Genomic DNA, 24,043 nt, shown 5'->3' with positions numbered 1-24,043 from the left:
AAACCACGAGAGGTCAAAGAACATGGAGGAGGTGACTGTCCTCATTAGAGTGCTGGTACAGCATCCATGTCAGCCCCTCACACAGTCCCAGTGACCTGCCTGCACACTCAGGACATTCTGACCAGATATAACCACGGCCGGAGAGCTGGTTCAGAGGTTATGAGTTCTCGCAGAGGACCTGAGTTTGACTCTAAGCACTCGTGTTGGATGAGTCAAAGGTGTGTATAACTCCAGCTCCAGAAGGACCTTAGACCTCCGACCTCACTGGGCACTGGTAGCCATGTGCACATTCTTACACACAGACCCATACATATGCATAATTAAAGTTAAACTAAAAACCTAAAACAAGACATAATGTAGTTTTTTCCATTGTGTTAAAAGTCTTGTATTAGGATTGGCAGCCTTTTGTGTTAAGAACCAGAGAGTAAATGTTGTATGAGTTGTTACACTTAGAACTCAGGCTGAGATGTCTGTGAACATCCTGCAGTTACAGGGAGGAGTTAGCCGTCTGACACTGGTGCTAGGAACCGAACACAGGTCCTCCGGAAGAACCACTGAGCTGACTCTCCTGACCCTTTTCTTTGCTTTTAAAATGTAAAATCTGTTTTTACCCTTCGGACTGCACAGATACACTGGTAAGAGGCTCAGTCTTCTGAGCCTTGCTGAACTGTCAGTAAAGCAAAGTAATTTCAACAACTCTGCGACTTCTTAAAGCGAGGCCCTCTTGGGCCAAGGGCTATCAGCTTGAGACACAGTCTTGGTTATTTTCACAAAAGCTAGAAATCTGAGCTAGATTTAGTTTGTGATCAGGGTCCTGTACTTGGCTTGTTTACACTTTACTGTTACTTTGTGAGTGTGCATATACACACATGTGGAGATCAGAGGACAGTAGCGAGTTGATTCTCTCCTTCCACCTTCATTCAGGCTCTGGGGATTGAACTCAGGTTTCCAGACTTAGAGAGCAAGCCCCTTTACCTGCCAAGCATGCATATATACACATACACGTATGGATTCATGCTGGCCACAGCATACACATGGAGGTTCAAGAACAACTTGTAGTTGGTTCGCCTCTTGCATTCTGTAAGTCCTGGAGGTTGAAACCTGAGCACCAGGTCTGATAGGAGACCTGTTCACCCATTGCGCCGCCGTGCTCCGGGTCACTGAACCTCGTGTGTAGGTTGGAATTTGCTCCCTGGGTATTTTGTTTGCTCCTGAAGTTTGTGCTTAGTCGTATTGCCTTGGATGAGGTCTAGAGAACCTCACATTATCAGTAGTCAATCATCCACTTTCTCTTCAGTGGACCTTCTTGTTTTTGCTTTTTGTTTTGTTTGTTTGGTGGTTTTGTTACACTTTGTTATATTTTAGATAGAATTTCGCTCTATAGACTAGGCTGTCCTGGAACTCACCGAGATCTGCCTGCCTCTGCTTCTTCCCAAGTGCACCACTACAGCTGACTTGAAGGGACTTCCTATTGGATCAGCTCATGCTTTTCTCTTTCTGATAGATATGAGCCGCAGACTGACATCCCTTCTGACACTGAGACTGAACAAGACCGAGTTTTCTTCATTAAGGCAATTGCCCAGTTCATGGTTAGTTCACATTTATCTTACAGCACTAACAAGTAACAAACAGATGACTCCTGGTGGGACTGTTTTCGAATTATTATTATTTTCTAAAACCATCCCACTGCCAGGTGTCTCTGGAACTGTGTCACCAAAATGTTTGTTTGGTTTTTGACTTATTACTTGTGTGCTTTTCTTTGTTTATTTTTGGATAAGTAATATGTTTGATGGTTGAAAAGTTTTAGATCATGAACTTATACAGTATAAAATGATTTTCTGCCACATCTTCCCTGGGCTGAGTTACAGTCATAATATCCACTATTTCAGATTGATCCCAAAGTTTGTTTATGCATATTTAAGCTAATAACATGTAAATAACATATATGCATTCTCTTTCACATATGCTGTGTAGTGTCTGCTTTCTTTACTCAATGGGATAGTTTAGAGAACTTTCCAAATGCATGTAGAGTTTCCTCTTACACTTGAGTTAATATTGTTTACATAAATATCCACAATTATGTTATTTACATGAGTACTTAGGTCCTTTACACGTGTGTTATTGAAACAATGCTGTATTGAATGGCCTATGGTCTTCACTGAATGTGAGTCTATGCTTAGGGTAGTTCTTAGAGCTGGAGTTACTGGGTCAAAGATACATGTATCCGTAATTTTGGGGTCTTTTGCCTAATTGCTCTTTATCACAATGTGAGACACTTACAATGCGTTTTATCCTGTCTTGAAAGAAACAAAACCAACAAACAATTCAGCAAGAGTTGTGTCATAGTTGCTGGCAGAGACACTTTCAAGTTTCCTACATGGGTGTAGACTAGACCTGAGAATGTCTGAGGCAGGGTATGGCTGTGCACTCTTGCATGCCAGTGCTTACAAGGACAAGACAGAGAGCTGAGAGTTTGAATCTAACCTGAGCAGCTGCACCATGAAATTCAGGCCAGCCTGGGTTATATAGTAAGACCCTGTCTGAAGGAAGGAAGCAAGCAGAGCTTTGTCTGTCTCAAAACAGGCCACAAAGGCACATATAAAACTCAACACCAAGAAACTCTATCAAGCAGACGGGTATGCAGTGAAGGAGCTACTGAAGATCACATCCGTTCTTTATAACGCCATGAAGACCAAAGGCATGGAGGGCTCCAACGTCGGAGAGGAAGACATCAGCAAATTCAAGTTTGATCTGGGCTCCAAGGTAAGGATGATGATGACTGCGGCTCGCAGATGTCATCTCAAATGTGGCAGTAGAGGACGTGAACTCTGCAGCACTGTCTTTCCTTGCCGGCTGACTGAGGGTGTTTCTTCAGTCTGTGGGGACATCTGTCCTCATTAGTGTTGGGATGAAAGCAGACCACAAGAAATCCAGTTAGTGCACAGCCTAGTTTCATCAGATTGTGTGCAGGCACTGAGGAGACGGATATATATATGTGTGTGTGTGTGTGTGTGTGTGTGTGTGTGTGTGTGTGTGTATTCTGGGTTCCTGCTGCTTAGTCGGAGGAATTAGAATATGAACAACAGTGACAGAGGTGTGGAAGATCTGATACAGTCAGTGTCCTGGCTGGGAATGGAGTCTGCTGAGGGTCAGGGTTGTTATCACAAGCAGGGCCATCGGAGGCCTCCATGTATACGTGGCCTCCTAGCAAAAGTGAGAGGAAAGGGACAGGCCATTAGGCCATGAAGGTGAGAGTGGATGATAGTGCGTGTTGTTCATTTGAGGAAAGCAGAGGAAGCCCTCTGATGGAAGCTAGAGGGGTAAATACAGTAAACCCTCTGGCCTCAGAGAAGCCTTTGACTTTTACTCTGGGGTAGAAAATGGAGTTTTCAGCAGACTGTGTTCCAGGAGAGCCAGGGCCACTCAGAGAAATCCTGTATTGAAAAAACAAACAAAAGAATGGAGAATGACCAGGTCACTGTGTTAGGTGGGAAGGTATCTTGACAGAGTTCAAAGTTAATGTCTGTGTATAGGCACACGGCGTCACAGTGCCATTGTGGGAACTGTTTCTCCTCCTACCATGTAGGTCCCCATCATCGGGCTTGGCCACAGGCACCTTTTACTGTGTGAGGCGTCTCCCCAGCCCAGACCCAGTTGTACGTGGATGATAGATTGTGTGGGTGTGGGTATGAATGAGTTCAGGAAGAGGAGACCATATGAAATTCTCAAGTCGTGTTGCCAGACTTAATCAGTGGTGCGCGAGAGCTGCATCTGGGCTGTAGTCTGCAGAAGCCACTGGTTAATGTGGCTAGCATAATCAAGGAAGTAGGCTCTAATATTTAATTTTTAAATAATCTGAACATAAAAATAGCCACTGTGGCTAGTGAACATTTGTTCTGAGTTTCAGCGCAGACATTGTTAAGGTTTTGGATGTGGAAGTAGAGAAGCCCGGGAAGCATTTGTATGTGATGCTAAGGCTGAAAGTTAGAGGGCGCCAGCACGCAGGGGACTAAAACCACGGGTGAGAAGTAAGAGTGTTAGAAAAGAGAGGCCAGAGACTGACCTGTACAGAAACGGAAACAGTGAGGTGAGTCTTAGAGAGAAATGGGTACTTGCTCCAGTCAGGCAGGAAAAGCACGTAGAACTGGAGAGTGGAACCCTGGGCCTTAAGAGGAGAAGCTGGAACTGTAATAGGAGCACAGAGTGGGCAGAGGGAGTAGGGGAGGAAGGAGGAGGAGGGAGAGATAATCTGCTGAGAATTGAGATAAGTTGCTGCTGGTAGGCTGAAAGTAAAGAGAGAAGGTAAGTGTTACTTCAAGAGGAGAGGGAACGGGGATGCCCGTGAGTGTGTTTGGGCTCCTTGGGGATTTAACTTAATGAAGGAAGAGGTGTGCACAGCCCAAGAAAGTCTCAATGCTGGGTCCTCATCAGAGCTGTTGGCACCGGCCTGTGGGAGCCCGGGAGAGTCTAAGTGCTTAGTGGGCTTGGTCTAGCAGCTCTTCGGAGGAAAGTTTAAGGTGCTGGCCGTGGAACGCATGTCCCTCAGATTGCCCCTGTGGTCATTTTACTAGTAGTGACCTAGTCCAGATAGGAGGCTTGTCTGCTTTCCGTTGCTCATACCTCTAGTTGTGAATTCAGTTTGGCATTACAGCTGGGTTTCTGAGACAGAGGTGTCCTGGATTTGGTCGCATTTGAGTGTTGTCAGTGTCCTCAGGTGGCATCCAGGAGCTCTGTCCTGCAGCAGTAAGAAGGGCTGCTGAGGCGTGTGCTCCAGGTCACATGGCTGCCTGGGCGCTAGCAGAACGGGAGCTGAGTGCCTGTTGAGGAACGAGGGTTCTCTTCGTGCAATTTTCTGTCCAGATTGCAGATTTGAAAGCAGCCAGACAACTTGCTTCTGAAATCACTGCTAAAGGAGCTTCTCTGTATGACTTGCTGGGCAAAGAGGTTGAGCTGAGGGTAAGTAGTATTCAGTTAGGAATGAAAAGCCGCTCTTACTGCCTGCCCTGAACTTCCTCCAGCTTATATTCAACTGTTCCTGATTGAGTGGGCTAATGTGTGGGAAACTGGTGGAGAGCATGAATCCTTTTCTGCTCCTAGTGGACACTACCCACTGGATTTACTCATTTTTAATTAAAAGTTCTTTTCATACAATATCTTTTAATCATATTCTTTCTCCTCCAACTTTTCCCAGATCTTCCCTCCCTTACATACCCAACTCCATGGTTTTTTTTCTCTCTAAGAAATAAAAGACAATCAAAAGAAAAAAGCATGGAGTTCATTCTGTGTTGGCCAACCACTCATGAGCGTAAGCCTGCCTGCCTACCATGTGGTTATTAATAACTAGGTGTCATTCCATTGAAGGAAACTGATTTCCCTTCCCCTAGCAGCTATCAGTCGCAAATGGCCCCTTGGTTAGGAGTGGGGCTTTGCACCTGTGGTGGTTAATATCATTAACTTATAGTTCAGGATTGGCAGATGTACAGCCTGAGGCTGTGAACTCTCCCTTGCCTCTACCCTGCATTGCTATCAATAGTGTACCTCCAGTTCATGGCTCCCAGAACTCACTGCCCCCCAGACTTACCTAGACATCGTTATTAAGCCAGCTGTCATGTTAATATCACTGATATGGAGTATGATCTAAGCATTGGGAGTTTCAGAGTTTTACCAGATGAGTATAACATAAATGTTTGTGACCAGTGATCTAGGTAGCACTTTCAGGTAGTTGGAGGAAGACGTTGTTAGGAAGCCTGCCGTCCAGTGCAGTCACACAGTGTGCTCCACCCATCCCATTTAAAGCGGCTGTTTAAGCATGGTTCCCAACTTTGCTAAACGCTGGACTTCCTCCATACCCAGGCTGCTTTAATGCCACAGGCAACTTCAGGGTCTTGATAAAACAGCAGTTTGGAAAGCACTAGGTTAAAAAGAAGAGAACTATTGAATCCTGACGTGTACACACGGAAGGAAGGAGTTTAAAGCATGCACTTTGGTGTAACAGTTATTACTGTAACAGATTGTATTTCCTTGCTGTCTTTCAAGTGTGTCACCGTCCAATGCTCTCCCATTGCACTGTTCCATTGTAATATCTAACTTTCGTTCTATTCTAAGGACAAGCAGAAACACAAGGCTTGGTTCCAGGGGCTGTGGACGCACAGACAGCAGACTGTCCTGTGCTGACTGATCATGTGGTTCACACATGAAGTTCAGGAGTAAAGTAATGGATATTAATTTAAGGTCTGCCAGGGGCACATGGGGCCTTGAGCTGAAAATGAATACCTTGAGTCTCAGGAGAGCCCAGGTAGCATCGGAGGACATTTATAGGAAATGTTTTGCACAGAAGTATGCTCTGTTGTAAACATTGTTTTTTTTAATTTCTTATGGTGTCAGAGATTGAAGTCCAGGTATCACACTTGCTGAGCCATAGTCTCCACCACTGAGTTAAACTTGGAGGATTAGTATGACATATATATCACATACATCACTGGGCATGAAGGGAACATCTACAATCCCAGCAGCTCAGGAGTCTGAGGATGGGAGATGGCTAAAGGTTCAAGTTAGGAAACACCAGGCTCTTAAGGAAAAATTGGCGACTAATAGAAATCAAAAACTAAACTCTCTGTCTCAAAATGTATACGTGATTTTATTTCTCCTAGGAACTGAGAACGGAAGCCATTGCTCGACCTCTAGAAATAAACGAGACTGAAAAGGTGATGAGAATTGCAATCAAAGATATTTTGGTAAGATTACATTGCTTTTATTTGTTGTTCTTGACACCTGGGACTCAAATATATGATTTTCTGTGTGCACCAGACAGAGTAAGAGGGGCTAGAAACAAGAGAAACTGCAGGAACTTAGAGGGTATTTAGGATTCCTACGTTATGAAGATTACTTTCCTGTCACAGGTAAAAGCACTTTCTCAAGTTATTAAACAGTCACCAGTTTTTGCCAGGCAGTAGTGGTGTACTCCTTTGATCCCAGGATTCAGGAGGCAGAGACAGGTGAATCTCTGAGTCTGAGGACAGCCTAGTGTGCAAAGCCAGTTCCAGGACAGCCAGGACTGCACAGAGATACTCTCTCAACACCCCACCCCCAAATGCACCAGTTTTAAAGTAATTTTAAAGCCGTTCTTATTTTGATATTTGGTGAGTATTGTCCTATTTTGTTTAGCCAATTACTCACTGTTGGGCATTTAAACAAGTCCAGGCTTCCTTTTTTGTCTCTGTACAAAGAAGGGTTTAGAACTCAGGACCTTGGGGTTGGGGATTTAGCTCAGTGATAGAGCGCTTAAGGCCCTGGGTTCAGTCCCCAGCTCCGAAAAAAAAAAAAAAAAAAAAAAAAAAACTCAGGACCTTGTATATGCTAGACAAGTACTTTACCACTGAGCTATACCCCAACCCTTAATTCTAAGCTTCCCTGTAACAGGTAGTATGGTCACCATCTTTTCCCACTCGCCCACTGTCAGTTAAGTTTGTTAAGATGCACACATGTAGATGCACCGTTTCTTCATGTTTGTCTTCATATACGGAGCTACCATCATGCTTTCTTAAGTTCTGAGTATATCGAGCATCTGGGCCTTGGCTTTTCAATGCCATTCCTTACCAGTGCAAGCCAGAGCACCCAGGAAACACGGCTCATGCCAGAGCTGGTTAGGAGGAACGTAACCTCAAAATAAATGAATTACAGCAGTCAGTTTTATAGTATGGGTCAATGAGATAGGAAACAATTAGTTATCAAATGAAAAAAAATGTGTCAAGGACACTACCAATACAATACTTATTACAAAGAGAAAGAGAGCAAGTGCAATTCTAGCATCACCCCTCAATCAAGGGAAGATATAAGGTGTCATAATTAAATAATTTGACATTACGAAAGCTTACAGGATGAAGTCTTTCTGTGGTATTCTTGACAGAGATGTATAATCTGAATCAGACAAACTAGTAGCATTCTATCAATTAGCTGACTGACACCAAAATGTGAGGTCATGCAATGCAAGGAGATCTGGCAAGTATTCCAGACTGAAGAAGACCCAGAACCACACAGCACTGCCTGCTGCTCCTGCTGGCTACAGAAATGTCCCCAGGATAGACAGGGAGACAGCAATGACCCTGAGAGTACATGACAGTGACCATGTGCTGTGCTCCTGACTGGTTGTAGGTTCAGGTCAGATAAATTCCCTAAGCTCTAATGTGACTTAATCAGAAAATATTCATTATCAGCAAGGGTTATTTATTGAGATGGCTTCATAGTTAGGAGCACTTCTCTTCCAGAGACCTAAGTTCAGTTCTCAGCACCCATTAGCCAGCTCACAACCTTCTGAAACTCCGATTCCAGAGGAGCCAATACTCTATTCTGGCCTCTGTGAGCACCGAACACATGCAAATAGACTTATACATATACAATGTATATCTTTTTTTTAAAAGATTTATTTATTTATTTTATGTATATAAGTATACTGTAGCTGTCTTCAGACACACCAGAAGAGGGCATCTGACCTCATTACAGATGGTTGTGAGCCACCATGTGGTTGCTGGGATTGAACTCAGGACCTCTGGAAGAGCAGTCGGTGCTCTTAACCTCTGAGCCATCTCTCCAGCCCCATATCTTTTTTTTTTAATCTAAAAAAAAAAGAGTTGTTGAGTTAGGACCCACCACCTTCCTGTTGGAATGCATTTACACTTGTATTAGAATTTTTAATGCATTTGCAATAAATGAATGTATGAATATATATTTTTAAGATTTTCATGTTTGCTCTTGCCACTTGGGTGTTTTTGTTGTTTATTTGTTGTTTTCTTTTTTAAGATAGAGCGTACAATGTAGCTGTAGCCGGCCTGGAATTCACTCTGTAGAACACTTTAGTCTCAAACTTGAGATCTGCGTGCCCTTGCCTTCTGAGTGCTAAGAGTAAATGCAAGCACCATCATGCCTGGCTCCTTAGTGCTTTCTAAAGGAAGAATCAGAAAAGTAGTGTACTGTACTGGAGCTACAGCTCACTATACAGTTATTTATCTAGCATCTGTAAAGCTTTGAGATTGATCCCTTGGCGCACACAAAAATCCCACAGAAATGATTGGTTTTGCTTACACACACACACACACACACACACACACACACACACACACACTCACTCATGGCCATAAATTCACTGACAATAATTGTAGTTTTAAAAGATGCCCTGTCTCTGAGAATCTTGTCAAGTATCTACTCTTGCAAAGTCATTTCTTTGTGGATCCCATGGCTTTGCAGAGACCTGCAGCTAAACAACCAGAAAAGCCCTTAAGGTGTATTAACATACATGCAGAGCACCAGAGGGGAATCCTACCTTGCTGTTAAGAACTTCATGCAGGGGGGTTGGGGATTTAGCTCAGTGGTAGAGCGCTTGCCTAGGAAGCGCAAGGCCCTGGGTTCGGTCCCCAGCTCCGAAAAAAAGAAAAGAAAAGAAAAGGAAAAAAAAAAAAAAAGAACTTCATGCAGGGTTAGACAGTCACAACATAGGGAAGAGGTTCATACACACCCGGGTTGTGCTCCCGGTTCTGGTGTAGCTTATTCGGTGCTCTGAACCACGAGGCTCCCAACAGCCAGCTTCTCATAGCATGAATATGAAGCTAGCACATTTGCTCTTACTGTGCCCACTTCAAGCAAATATGCTCTTAGAAAGAGAGGAATGTCTGTGGATGTAGCCAGGGGTCTTTGACTCCCTGTAGTGCCAACAGCCCAGAGCTTCTGTCCCATTGTACCTAGGCCTGTTTTGTGTGTGTGTGTATGTGTGTGTGTGTCTGTCTGTCTGTCTGGTACATGTGTATGTGTATCTGTCTTATGTGTGTATGTGTGTGTGTGTGTGTCTGTCTGTCTGGTGCATGTGTATGTGTATGTGTATCTGTCTTATGTGTGTATGTGTATCTGTCTTATGTGTGTATGTGTATCTGTATATGTGTGTGTGTGTATATGTATATGTGTGTGTAACTGTGTATGCATCTGTGTGTGTGCCATAAGTATGTACATGTGTGTGTCTGTCTGTCTTGTGCATGTGTATGTGTATCTGTCTTATGTGTGTACGTGTATCTGTATTCGTGTGTGTGTGTATATGTGTGTACGTGTATCTGTATTCATGTGTGTGTGTATATGTGTCTATGTCTGTATCTGTGACTATGTGTAACTACGTATCTGTGTGTGTGTGTGTGTGTGTGTGTCCCCACTCCCTGGGGTGGTATTTTGTAACCAGGGAATGGCCCAAGTGAAGGTTAATAGCTCAAAGTGATGGACCAGGGCCCAGTCCTAACCCAGCGGGCTGGACACAGACCCTATGACCTCTGTCTGTCCGAGACATTGTTCTCTCCACTTTTGCCTGCTTCCATGGACAGAAACACGCACTTTTCATGACAAGAATGGTACTCGTTCCTGTCCTCATGCCCCCCTTCCACTCCTGTCACTGAAAATACTTGGTTAATAAGTTACAGTGGGGGAGGGTTTGTTGGTTGCCCTCGTGCGTGGTTTGTGTGATGCTGCTTTACACAAAGTGTTAAGCAGCTCTGTGCTCAGAGGCAGGCGACAGCCGTCCCTGGCACCTCAGCTCACTGTTCCCTGCTCACTGTAGGCACAGGTTCAGAAGACTAAAGACCTGCTCAACAATGTGGCGTCTGACGAAGCCAATTTAGAAGCCAAAATTGAAAAGAGAAAATTGGAGCTGGAAAGAAATCGGAAGCGATTGCAGACCCTGCAGAGTGTCAGGTAGAGTGACTAGAAAGTTAAGACATCAAAAAGCAGAGTCCACATGCCACAGTTTCTTTGCTGCCTGTCCTAAAGCAGACCGCTGCGCGCTCTCACTCCATACTGCTTTTAATGTCTTCAACGTGGCTGGACACACACCATAAGGGCAAGTTCTCCAGCACTGCCTTGCCTGGTTCACCCAGTGCCACAGCTGGCAAGGGGCAGAGCCAGCTCTCCTGCCCTTGGGACGGCTCACCTGAACCGGCGTCACCAGGGCCAGCTCTACTGTGCAGGACCCACCCTCCCAAGTACAATTTAATTTTTATTAAAAATATACATTCCTGGTTGGATGTAATGATATACACTTTTAATACCAGTACTCGGAAGACAGAGGTAGACAGATCTTTGTGAGTTCAAGGCCAGCTTGGCCTACATAGTGAGTTCCAGACTAAGTCAGGGCTACATAGTAAAACTCTGTCTCAAAAAAATACACATACACACTCATTCCTATCTGTACCTATATCTAGGGACTTAGCATGATGGCACACATATGAAACCCAGCACTCAGGAGGCTGATCAGGAATTCACCAAGGACAGTCTAGGCTACATTAGACCCTACTAAAAACCTGGGAAGATGCAGGTTACATCCAATGCATGTAGTTGGTAATGTATACATAATTTTTTACTTTATTCTCCTGTTTTCAGGGGGTTTTTTTTCTAGCTTTTTATATTGGTTAAAGATAATTTTTTTAAAAAAAGATAATTATGTTCACTTTTTGCCCCATCTACTGCGAGAATGAAGACCATTCTCAGCAGTCAGACTGTTGATGTCACCCTGAAGGGGCGCACAGCCATTGTGAAGGGTCCCAGGGGAACTCTGCGGAGGGACTTCAATCACGTCAATGTAGAGCTGAGTCTCCTTGGAAAGAAGAAGCTCTGGGTTGACAAATGGTGGGGTAACAGGAAGGAACTGGCCACTGTCAGAACCATGTGCAGTCATGTTCAGAACATGATCAAGGGTGTAATGCTGGGTGTCCATTACAAGATGAGGTCTGTGGATGCTCCCTTCCCATGAATGTCGTTATTCAGGAGAGCGGGTCTGTGGTTGAAATCTGAAATTCCTTGGATGAGAAATACATTCACAGGATTCAGATGAGGACAGGTATTGCCTGTTCTGTCTCTCAAGCCCAGAAGGATGAACTAATCCTTGAAGAAAAGGATTGGCTCTGATTCAGCAAGCCACAACAGTTAGAAACAGTATCAGGAAGTTTTGGGATGGCATCCGTGTGTCTGGGAAGGGAACTGTGCAGCAGGCTGATGAGTGAGACCTCAGTTTCCCAGCTCCAGAAACAAGATCCTGATCACAAGTGGGATCTGGGCTCTTTGGCGACAATAAAAGACTTATATATTTAAAAAAAAAAAAACCTGTTCATTTGATGGGTAGAGAGGGGTAAATATGAATTGTTTTTAAGCAGTTTTCAGGTACATGATGCAAGTTGGGAGTCTTAAATACAAATTTCAAACTACTGTGGAGTGACTGCTTTCACTCTTCTTTCCTTTGCTCATCTTAGGCCAGCCTTTATGGATGAGTATGAGAAGGTTGAGGAAGAGCTGCAAAAGCAGTATGACGTCTACCTGGAGAAGTTCCGGAACCTGGCTTACCTGGAGCAGCAGCTTGAGGACCATCACAGGATGGAGCAGGAACGGTTTGAAGTAAGTGCTTGGGCTGCTCACCCGTGCCAAGGTGACAGGAGAGCCGCTGTGTGCTCAGCATGTGCATGGGCTGCGGGGACCTGAGCTGCGGGGCTCACCTTGAGCAGCAAGCACTCGATGTCTGAGGCACCTCCCCAGATCCTCAGTGTGGTCTGGGCAGTAATCAGGGCTGTTTCCTGTGTATTTTAGGGGATGAGAGGGCCAGTGTCTGTGTCACCCAGACCAGCCTCTAGCTTCAGCCTCCACGTGCAGGGACTATAAGATATATACTGCCATACCCAGCTTAGTCAGGGCTCCGTTTGCCAACACACCTGACATACTACCTCCTCCTGTCCTACACCAGGAAGTGTGACCAGGATTTCCTCATTATCTTACCATCCTGGCTTCTCTGTAAGCATCTCCAGTATGAGTGGTGAAGCCATATGGCAGAAACATGGACATACTTTTGCTTTTTTTGGTTGTGAGCAGGAGAGCTGTGGCTTTCTGCACCAGACACATTTCCTGTGTCCACTGTCCTCGCAGCACACACGGTGGCTTCTCTTGTGTCCCTCATTTCCTTTAGAGTGGTGGAAATGGGAGGAAGGCACGGAGCCAGAGCATCAAATGTCAGGGTCACTCCCACAGGCTGCTTGGTAGACAGCAGAGGAAGAGCACAGGTTTAGGGACCTCATAGGTTGCTCAAACAAACTCTTTTGATTTTTTTTTTTTTTTAGATTCAATTGATAAGATATAATTGCCCATCTAAACATACAAAGCCCAGTACCATCCATCCCTTAAGAACATTGATAACCTGTAAATACACAGAACGGAATCTTTACATCAGCCTCCATTGTCCTGCCACAGCTTCTCGGCCTCCCTCCTCCTCCCTTCCTCTCTCTTCGTTCCAGTCTCCTCCTTCAAACTCTTCTCCCGCCCATCCTTCCTTCTCATCCAATGACAGGCCTCCTTCTATCTTATGCCTGCCTCACCTGTGACATCATCTCACATTTCACCCCTTTTGTCTAATTAAAAAAAAAAACACAACTTTTCTCTCAAATATAAGCTGAGCACAACTATTATCATTTTGTAATTAAGAGCATAAAATATATCTAACACCCAATCCATCACTATATCAGTTAAACAGAACATTTAGTTATCCGTTCCAGCTTAAGAAAGGCTTAAAATCTATATTATATCTTGGCTAGCTATACTATCTGATAACTATCTAATAAAATATGAATATTCAGAGTTAAACAGCCTGATAGGCTATGAGACTATAATCAGTCTTCAACCCTGTCAGAAATCTGGGAATGACCAAATATCTATACACATAGGAAGCCTAACACGGCTTCCGGAACTGAGAGGTTGTAGAGACAAATCTCCACTAGCACAGTCCTCTGTTAGCAACATGTGAGTGTAAGTCTTCAGCCTTCTGGCCCAAAATCAACTGACAGACTCTAGAAATGCAGATTTTGAAGGACTGATAACCCTGTCTTGCCAGAGTTTATCAATCAACTATACTGCATAATTTGTCCTTTTCTGGACAGTATTAATCTGCAGATGAAACAGGCAGTTTTGTCCAGTGGCTGCCTAGCCACAAAGTATTGTCTCATCTGGAGGTAGAGATGTTCAAATTCTTCGTTAAATCCACCAAAGGGGAACTGTTAGGAGCAGATATGTCTCAACAAAAGATAAATAACTTTAAATCTCAAATTTTGTGGATTTCTGACATTTTTGAAAACTATCTACCTATATAAGACAATCTGTACTGTTGTCTTTATATCTTAATAATATCTTGAAAGTACTCTCACAAAGTCAGCAATATGTTTGCTATTTGGCCCTTAACTCACATGTGTAATCAACTCAGAAGTTTGTAATGACATCAATAGAAGAACTGGCTCTAAACCTTGTACTTTTAAACTTTTAACAAATAAATTCTATATCTAAGCAAAGATATGATTTTAGCTTAGTTAACAAATGCGATTATGACTGTATAACTCAATCTAGCTAATTCCTCCTGTTAAATTACAACCAATTTTAAATTCCTCATAAAAACAACTTTAGAATAACCATTTCCAGCCCCCCAAAGTTCAGGGAATTGGGGCGACAACTCCTCTATAACTTCTTCAAGCTGTACATGGGCGTTGAGATATCCTTGGGGGTAGGGGGTAAGAATGAAGCAAATGCTGTAGCCGATGTGTCCTGACTGGACCCAGCTGAAAGTCCTTGAGACCAGGATTCCAAGTAGGCACACTCTGTAAAATACAACTCTCAAGACAAAAGTTTAGAATTGAGATATCTTTTTGTTTGATTCTCCTGAATAAATTTTTCAGACGGTCTACCTCTATCAAATCTGATCAGTATGACTCTGTGAGGTTTCCAGAGCCTAATCACACTTTTTAAAAACACAAAGACAAAATCTTTCTCCCAAAATACTGTGTTCCTTAGTCTGTAACCAGAAAAGCTTGTATCTTGCACTCTCTCCCAGAGTAATAATATAACCATAAAACTCAAAGTCACACTCATTATGAAGATTAAACAATTTTTTTTAAAAAAGAAAGTAAGCTAAACAATGAGCCTGATAGGCTTTTGTACTCTGTGATATCAGGAAATTAACTCAAAATTCCTATGTAGCCCATGTTAAGAGAATCTGAGTTTCCTGTTGTGGTAGATATAAAAAGTAACCACAAACCCTCACTAGCCAGCAGCAACGAGCCATATGGCCTTTAGCGGGGTAATTCATAAAACAAACCAAATACCTTCTATCAATTCCAATATCAATAAGCAACATATCAAACCAGGACTTTAGCCCAAAATATATCCATCTGTTAAGCTCTCTACCCAGAGCCACAGATTTTTATTTAACCTTGAAAAGCTCTCAGGGAGAACTTTCCCTCGGGATGGAGACCCTCCAACTCCAAAGACCAGACCGAGACACCACAGGATGCAATCAGCAAGAGGATTTGGTTTATTGTTGGGATACACAGGCACAGGCACCTGCGGGCGCTTCAGTCACTCGGGGGACTGGCGCGCCCCACGGAACCAAGGATGGGCTTTTATAGGATTTTGGGGAGCAGAAGCAAGCATACAGAAGCAGATGCATGGTTACAGGGATATAATTGGTGGATTCTAATATGGCAAGGGTTTAGCCCGGGGGCAAGTTTCCTAGCTACCTTCCTGAAACATAACGACTGACTTGGCCCCCCCAAGGGTTCAGCCTGGGGGCAAGTTTCCTAGCTACCTTTCTGGAACATAACGGCTGACTCGGCCCCCCAAGGGTTCAGCCCGGGGGCAAGTTTCTTAGCTACCTTTTTGGAACATAACGGCTGACTCGGCCCCCCACCAGGGTGTGGGACCTCTCCCGGGGCTTTTCTCATTGTCAGGTGCTCAACTGCAGTCGTCCTGTTGCCAGGCCTTCAACCAAACATATCTTGCTTGGCAGCCGCTGTGTACTCAGTGTTCTAACCTTTCCCTGAACCAGTCATCTTAAGTACAGCCTTGCAAAATGGCGTTACTGCTGCTAAGCTGGGGTCTTTCAACCTTAATAACTTCTATATGTCTGCATTCACTCTCCCTGGTGTTACAGACATTTATCACAACTCTCTACTTGGAGTTAGTGACCAATTTTTCCCTATCTAAGTTCCGAACCATAGATGAAAATCTCCACGTGATTCGGGTAATCCCTTTACTCTCTTCTTTCTAAAAACAAACTTAATCACCTTTTAATAATACCTGTAATTAAGAAGTAGCTTGTCTAACTAGGATTTCAACCCAAAATTCCCATGGAGCCCACGTTAAAAAGAATGTGAGTATCCTGAAAGACTTTCTAAAAGATTTTCTTTAAAAAGCAGCTTTTAATCTCTAACTCTCTGAGCTGCCATTTCTTATCACACAGCCTGGGACCTACAGCCTGCCAGCCCAGGCTACTTCCCTGTTTCTTTGTTAAATTCCCTGCCCTTGAGAGATCACATGACTTAACATGGCAATAGCCTCCTCTTAGAAAATAAAAACTTTCTCTCAAGTTTTAGGATTACTACTGGATTCTTGCCCATCATTGGTTTGCCATCTGTTGTTGTAAAATATAAAAAATAAAAAAAGGTATAGTTGTCTTTTACCTAAGTCTGCTAGACATCTTGGCAGAAACACATTCCAACTCCTCGGCAGCCCAGTGTCTCCTGCCGCCACACACTTGGCTACACTCAAATCATCACATAAGAGAACACACAACACAATAACCTTAGATTCAATTGATAAGATATAATTGCCCACCTAAACATACAAAGCCCAGTACCATCCATCCCTTAAGAACATTGATAACCTGTAAATACACAGAGCGAAATCTTTACGTCAGCCTCCATTGTCCTGCCACGGCTTCTCGGCCTCTCCTCCTCCTCTCTTGAATTTTTTTTTTTTTTTTCGGAGCCGGGGACCGAACCCAGGGCCTTGCGCTTCCTAGGTAAGCGCTCTACCACTGAGCTAAATCCCCAGCCCCATTGAATTTTTTTAAAAAGACTTATGTACGTCTATTTTGTATACTTGTATTTTGCTTGAATGTATGTGTGCTGTGTGCATGCAGTGCCCTCAGAAGCCAAAACTGGGCATCAGATGTCTTGAATTGCTGTTTAGATGGTTGCGAGCCACCGTGTGGGTGCTAGGAATTGAACCAGGGTCCTCTGGAAGAGCAGCTGGTGACCCAAACCACTGAGCGATTCTGCCCTTTAAACAACTCCCTAGGGTTTTTGTTTGTTTTGTTGTGTTGTGGTTTTTGCTGTCAATGTCACACACTTCCGTATTCACACAGTGGGGAAGAATCAGATCATCCACTAAAGGTCATCATTCTGAATCTGGTTTTTCCTCCTCCAGGAAGCTGAGAATACTCTGCGTCTGATGCAGAATAAGCTGAAGGAAGAGGAGAAGAGACTGCTCAAGAGTGGAAGTAAGGCTCTGTCCTGACTGGGGTGTGCAGCTGTGAGAGCCACTGTGTGTTCAGGGTTTTCATTCAGAGGGAGACTGTGTATGCGTGCATGTGTATGTCCATGCGTGTGTCTGTGTGTGTGCAGATGTGTATGTATGTGCACGTGCTCGTGTGTGCGTTTGGTAGACATGTGTAGGTGCTGGTGTGAGTGTGCCTGAAGACAACTTTCTGGTTGGTCCTGGCTCCTTCCTTCCACGTTTTCATGAGTTCTGAGGTCAAACTCAGGCCAACAGCTTTGCATGACAGCTATGCAATGAGTTATTTACATTTCTCTAGTAGAGTTACTTACAGTTTTAAAAATATTTATTAATATTTAGGTTTTTATTGTTTTTTTTTTTTCTTTTTTTCGGGGCTGGGGACCGAACCCAGGGCCTTGCGCTTCCTAGGCAAGCGCTCTACCACTGAGCTAAATCCCCAACCCCTTAATATTTATTTTTTAATTGTGGTAGTAACAATAGATATCTGCCCTCTTATTAATAAATCTGTCATTGTTGACTAGAAGTACTAGAATATTTTCAGAAAGCAGTTTTCTCACAGCTTTTATACTAAGTGTCATTTGAGTTCACTCAAAAAGCTTGCTTCTCATAGAGACTGAAATGGCAAGCATGGGGCCTCCATGGGCCTGCACCAGGTCTTCTACCTCAAAGTTATGGCTCTTAGCTTGGTGTTTCTGTGGACTCCTAACCATGGAAGTGGGTCTGTCTAAGACTCTTCCTCCTAGTAACTTGCCTTGTCCAGCCCCAGTATAAGGGCTTTTGCTTTGTTCTATTGTATCTTGTTTGTCCTACGTGGCTGTCCTTTCTTGGAGGCCTGCTCCTTTCCAAAGAGGAAACAAAGTGGGAATGGATCTGGGGGAGAGGAGAGAGATGGTGGCAGCTAACAGAAGTGGAGGGAACCGAAACTGGTTGGGATGTAGTATATGAGAGAAGAATCTATTTTAATAATAATAATAATAATAATAATAATAAAGTTTGCTTCCAATTACACAGCATCTAGCTAACATTCATTTCTTATGATACTTATGGCATTTGTGTTTGTTTAAATGCCACAGTTAGCTTGAACTCTAGGTAATAAATAATTATGAAAGAAAATTATCCCCACTAGTCTGGAAGGCCCCACATTTTAGGGCGGCCTGAAAAGCGTGCTGTTGCACGCAGTGTTAGTGAAGGCACTCGCCCACTCGCAGTTCCCACATTCATCCGAGTGCTCAACACCTCCACCTGTAGAAAAAGACTGAACACAGGCCTAGCCTGGAGGGAGTGCTCTCCATGATGAGCCGTCATCGCGCACCAGGATGACACCAAGGCAGCAGTTGCACACAAGGAACTGTGGTAGTGTGTGGTCCTCCTGCTCCACCACACTTCTGTTGCTCAGCTGTTCTCATGATGAAATGTCTTTATTCTCCTGGGAAAACAGTACACCTGGGCACCAGCTTTTCTCCCACCTACCTGTTCCCTTTGTGTCTGTTTCCTGTTGTACCTGTTCTCAGAGAGCTCTAGAGAGAGCTGCTAGGAGTCCTCTAAGAGCAGGATTAGAAAACCTGAATGGTGTCTGCAGCGAAGCAGGCTCCTGTGGATTTAGTGCTGGGTCAGTCAAGACAGAGACTAGGTGGGGCAGTGACCTCTATATTTCCTGGAATAAGCATTTAATATCATAATTTTCATGGATGAGGTTGGAGAGAAACTAAACTGAGTAGTGATTTTAAATTATGTTAATATGGATTCATTTTCTGTAGAAAGACTTTTAGAAGATGTAGTTTTCAAATTGTGTTGGTAGTCCTGAAGGATGTTCTTAGTGACACTGCTGTGTCACTAAGGCTTGCATCCTGAGCTGAAGAACACAGCTCTGCTTCCTTTGGCTAAAGAAAGCAAGTGACTGTCCCTTAATACCCAGTTACACCTTGACATCACCTTCACATGCAGGCACCAGGCACAGCCTTTTGGAAGACCAACAAGTGCTGGATTTCTAAGCTGACTCCTAAGTCAGTGTCAGACCAGCAGCTACAAACCCTTCCAAGACCCTCCTTCCCAAACCATCACTCCCTGGGTGCAGTAAGGCACTAGGCAGAAAGCTTTTCCTTCCCGTTATAGTCTCTGATGGTTCTAAGAAATGCTTAGCTTCAGACACAAAGACAACAACTATTCAAGAAATGTATATAGAGTGATCTGGGGGCTGGAGATGATGACTCCGTGATTAAGAACACTGCTGCTCTTCTAGAATTTCCTAGTTCAGTTCCCAGCACCCATATCAGGTAGCCCACAGCTGCCTTCATTCTAACTCTGGGAGACTGAGTGCATGTGCATGTACACACACACACACACACACACACACACACACGCACACACACACACACGCACGCGCACACTTAATATTAAATGATAACACTGAAAATAGCCTTTTATAAAGTGTATGCCTGAATGCCTCCCACAATAAATAAAATTTATTTTTTAAAAAAACAAATTTTCTAAAAGAAAAGTATTTATTGTCTGTGTATGTGGTATTAGAGATTGGACCCAGAGCTTTGCAAAAAAAGAAAAAAGAAAAGAAAGGAAAAAGAAAGAAAGCACATGCTTTACCGCTGAGCCACAACCCCACCAGTGTATGCCTTCATTCCAGAATTTTCCCCAGTAAGAATGTCACTTCAGCACTTTCTTTGCAGTCCAAGCCTGGCTCCCTCCTCGCCCCCACCCTGCTTTGTTCTTTCTCATCCACTTCTGTCTTTGTTAGGGTCAAGGCTTGAGTTAGTAACACAGCCTGACAAAGAACAGAGTGGGGTTCTCCCCCATTAACCAAGTTAACTCAATTTCGTAAAAATTTCAAGTGGTCATAATGCTTCTAAGACACCTGGCCCATGTTCTTTTACTTTGAAAAATTGCTCAAAGCAAATACAGCATATTATGGTCTGCATTAACACTTTGCTAAGTACCTGAACAAATCCAGGGAGTCTCATAAAATCTAATGGATGAAAAGAGGGTTAAGAAAGGCAGATGCTTTTGCACTGAAGCCATAGTAGGCAGATGCTGACTATTGATGGAAGGCTTCCTCTTTCACTCTGCCTTGTGGTATCCTGCCAGGCAATGACGACTCGGACATAGACATCCAAGAGGACGATGAATCGGACAGCGAGCTGGAGGACAGACGGCTGTCTAAGCCTCGGACAGCCATGGAGGTGCTCATGCAAGGTAGTGTAACTTGCGTCACCCAGCTCCTTGCGCCTGTCTCTCAGAACTCCAAGGGCATGGATGAGAGCGGCTTAGTATTACAAGGCACAGTGCACAGTGAGGGGTCCCTGCCTCAGTCTGTTCTTCAGGCTCTGTCTCTCAAACTGCTCATGGGAAATCATTGCCTCTAGTAGTCCTTTTGCTTGCACTCATGTAGCTAAGCTGGTATTGAATTCACTGTGTACCTCAGGATGACCTTGAACTTTGAACCTGATCCCCCTGCTTCTTCCTAGGCATGGAGATGACAGGATACACCACCTTGCCCCACACATGTAATATTCTTATCTGTGTCCCTGGGAATAGCTGGCTCACATTCGTGGTTTCATATTTCCCACAGATAACTCAGAAATGGCCTCTGTAGCTGAGCTCTGGGCTTTATTCATTTTTGTCAGTACAGTTACATCCCTTGTGACCAAGGAATTACCACAGAAAGTACCTCTTACAAAACTCATTTGATGGATGGGAACCAACACTAGAAAAAGCTGTGTAACTTACTCAATGTTAGCCCTTCAAATCGTGTGTAAGTACTTGCAGAGTAAAATCGTGTAGCCCAATTCCAGAGTCTACAGCTAGGGCCTTCAAATGCCATACGATTTTGCACTTGTCTAAGCAAGAAAAGGGCCTCTGCAAACAGTTCTGGGCCTGCCCTGAGCAGCGCTCCTCCTGCACTGCGGGGCCTAGCCAGAAGTAGCTGGCTTCAACCTAGATCCAAGTGCAGGTGGCACTGGTTCATAAAAGAAATATCTTCTTCATCTGCAGAGAGCAATGAAGTTCTCTGCGTGTGAACTAACAATGGAGTTCAGGGACATTTCCTCTCCAAATACTGAGAAGATGTGTTTTTCTTTTTAACTTTTCATTGATTCTTCATGAGTTTCACATTGTGCACCCCAATCCCACTCATCTCCCTGTCCCCTCATATCCGCCCTTCACCCTTCACCCTTGCAACCTCCCCCCAAATAAAACACACACACAAAGAAAAAAACAAAGCATAGGAAACACCTCGTCATGGAAGCTGTAGTGTCAGTGTGTCCCACAGTCTATCCCTCTGTCCACACACCTCTCCTCCTGGTTATCCTGTTGTTACCCTGGGTTACGGAGATCCTGAAGCTTGGGATTTGCAGGACCAGTTCTTTCATGCGTCTGACCATTCAGTTCATACAGATTTCGAGCTGGGCCAGCTCAGCCCTGGGTCTGGCCTGGGTGGCAGCTGAGCTGGTCAGCCCCCTGCTCCCCCTCATCCCCACACCAGGGCGAGCCCATACTCAACGGCGGCCGTCAACAAGAGACAGGGTCAGCCCCCTGCTCTCATGCCCTAGGGGCCAGCTCTGGCTCACCCGCTCCCACACCTTCAGAGCCAGCTCCACTGCGCTGCCCAGGCAAGATGCAGGACCCATTCTTGAGAATGCTGTAACCAGCAAGGAGCAGAGCCAGTTCACCCTCTCTCATAACCCCAGGGCTGGCACCCCTCACTGCCTTAAGTGGCAAGAGGGGGAAGGGGCAGAGGGCTGGTGGCAGGATCAGCTCTCCCATACTCATGCCCTTGGGGCAGGCGAATCCACACACCTGCTGCCAGGTCCAACTCTATCTACTGTGCTGCCTGGGGGGCAAGGGCAACCCAGCTCTCCCAAGTGCTGCCTCTGAGAGGTGGTAACAGCTCTCCAGAGCACCACATCCAGTGAGAGGTAGGCCAGTCATGCTCAGCCCTGGACGTCTCCAGCAGCTGCCATGTTCTCTAGTGGTAATATGAGCCACAGACACCCAACATGGACCCCTGCCTCAGTGTAGCCATGGACTCGACATGGCCCTCAGTGGCAGCTCCGGCTAGGACCTCAGCATGGCCCCTGGTGGTGAGTCTGCCCGCTCACAACAGGCCCCACCCTCCACCCTGGAGTCTCCACTTCCATGTCTCTTCATAACGCTCAAGCTGCTCCACGTCTCTCTCCCATCTGACCACCACATACTCGAACATTGTGGTGGCTTCCACTGCAGGCTGTCCACGTGGCCGGCGGGCCCCTGGGTGACATCCTCCATCTGTGCTGTGTGGCATGGTGGCAGGCAGGTGTCTGTCATGCACTGGAGGGCAGGTCTGTAGGTGACATGGCTGTCCACAAGTCTGCCTTCCTCCTCCCATGCTGTGCTGCCTGGATTGGATTGGATTTTTATGGGTCCTAGGCATATGATGACAGATCTGGCCACCAAGCCAGGCATTAAGCCAGGATGAAGTAAGGAATGTTGTGTGCTCTGCCCCCGACTGGTATGAGGGCACCAAGGGGTCTCTCTGCCATTGCCAGGGAAACAGGCTATGGTTTTCAAATACTCAGGATTCTTTTCATGGTTGTTTTGTGGTGCTGGAAATTAAAACCATGGCCTTAAACATATAGATAAATTCTCCACCACTAATCTATGCCCCAGCTTTCATGTAAAATGTTTGTGTGTGTGTATGTGTGTGTGTGTGTATTCAATTAATGTGTATACACACGTGCACACCTGGGCACATATTCAAAGGTAACTTTTGAGACTCAGTTTTTTCCTTCTACCATGTAGAGATTGAACTCAGATAATTAGGCTTGGTAGCCAGCACCCTTACCTACTGAACTGTCTTGTCAAGCCCACGTTTTAATTTTATTGTTTTGGTGGTGGTGGTGGTGGTGGTGGTGGTGGTGGTGGTGGTGGTGGTGGTGGTGGTGGTGGTTATGACATTCTCACTGTGGAGCTCAAGCTAGCTTTGAGCTTGAAGTGATTCTCCTACTTCAGTCTCCTGAGTGCTGAGATCGCAGGTGTGTTATCAGACCCTGGTGTGTTTTACTGCCTTTGTCTCAACTCTAAAGGCTGAGGCATGATCACGAGTTCAAGGCCAGCTCGACTGTACAGTGAGTTATTCTCTCAGAGTAGAGAGAACGGAGACACAGGAATGCACCTACGATTTGTTGACAGTTCTAATTAGCTGGCGCTCACTTAAGTACATATGTTAGTGTGTATGTTGGCATTTCCCCAGGACAAGTTTTAAATGCCATCACCTGCCATATTTTCCAAGGATCTCACCATTTTTGTGGTTTGTTTTCTCAGGAAGGCCCAGCAAACGCATCGTGGGCACAATGCAAGGCGGAGACTCCGATGAAGATGTGAGTCCATGCCTTCCCGACAGTCCTGTGCCTCCCGGCCTGGGGCTGGGCTCAGAGCTTAGCTCAGGTGCTGCCCAGATCAGGGAGCTGCTTGTACTCAGCACATGGCTTGACTGTGCTGGAGCTCGGTCTGGGAAGGGCTGGCTCTCCCTCGCTTCTCAGGAGCTTGTTTCTCGCTTCACACAAATATGCACACCCATCGCCCTTCTTTGCTTTGTCACCTTCTCAGTTCTTTCCACTCTCACTTTCAAAGACGCAAGCAGCACCAGCCCTCTTAGGTAAATGCAGGACCTCCAGCTCCAGGACGCAGGTTGGTCTCTTTGCCTCATCTG

General features: G+C 44.9%; 1 protein-coding gene across 13 annotated transcripts in view; it reads left to right on the top strand.

Moving 5' to 3' along the window:
- Positions 1-24,043, top strand: part of Ift38 (intraflagellar transport 38) — a 37,095-nt gene that overhangs the window by 9,909 nt on the left and 3,143 nt on the right. For 6 of the 13 annotated variants that reach the window (NM_001399475.1, NM_001399473.1, XM_087573346.1 and 3 more), the window contains 9 exon segments: positions 1,505-1,589; positions 2,584-2,763; positions 4,861-4,956; positions 6,651-6,734; positions 10,589-10,722; positions 12,273-12,414; positions 17,257-17,329; positions 20,443-20,550; positions 23,656-23,711. In NM_001399475.1, coding sequence (NP_001386404.1) covers positions 1,587-1,589; positions 2,584-2,763; positions 4,861-4,956; positions 6,651-6,734; positions 10,589-10,722; positions 12,273-12,414; positions 17,257-17,329; positions 20,443-20,550; positions 23,656-23,711 — 876 coding nt within the window. In that variant the 5' untranslated portion in view covers positions 1,505-1,586. 13 annotated transcript variants of the gene reach the window in all.

Source organism: Rattus norvegicus, chromosome 10 (genome assembly GCF_021556685.1).
Source record: "Rattus norvegicus strain SHRSP/BbbUtx chromosome 10, alternate assembly SHRSP_T2T, whole genome shotgun sequence".
Classification (NCBI taxonomy): Eukaryota; Metazoa; Chordata; class Mammalia; order Rodentia; family Muridae; genus Rattus; species Rattus norvegicus.
Note: the sequence above shows the minus strand (reverse complement) of the source record. Positions and strands in the feature narration are given on the sequence as shown.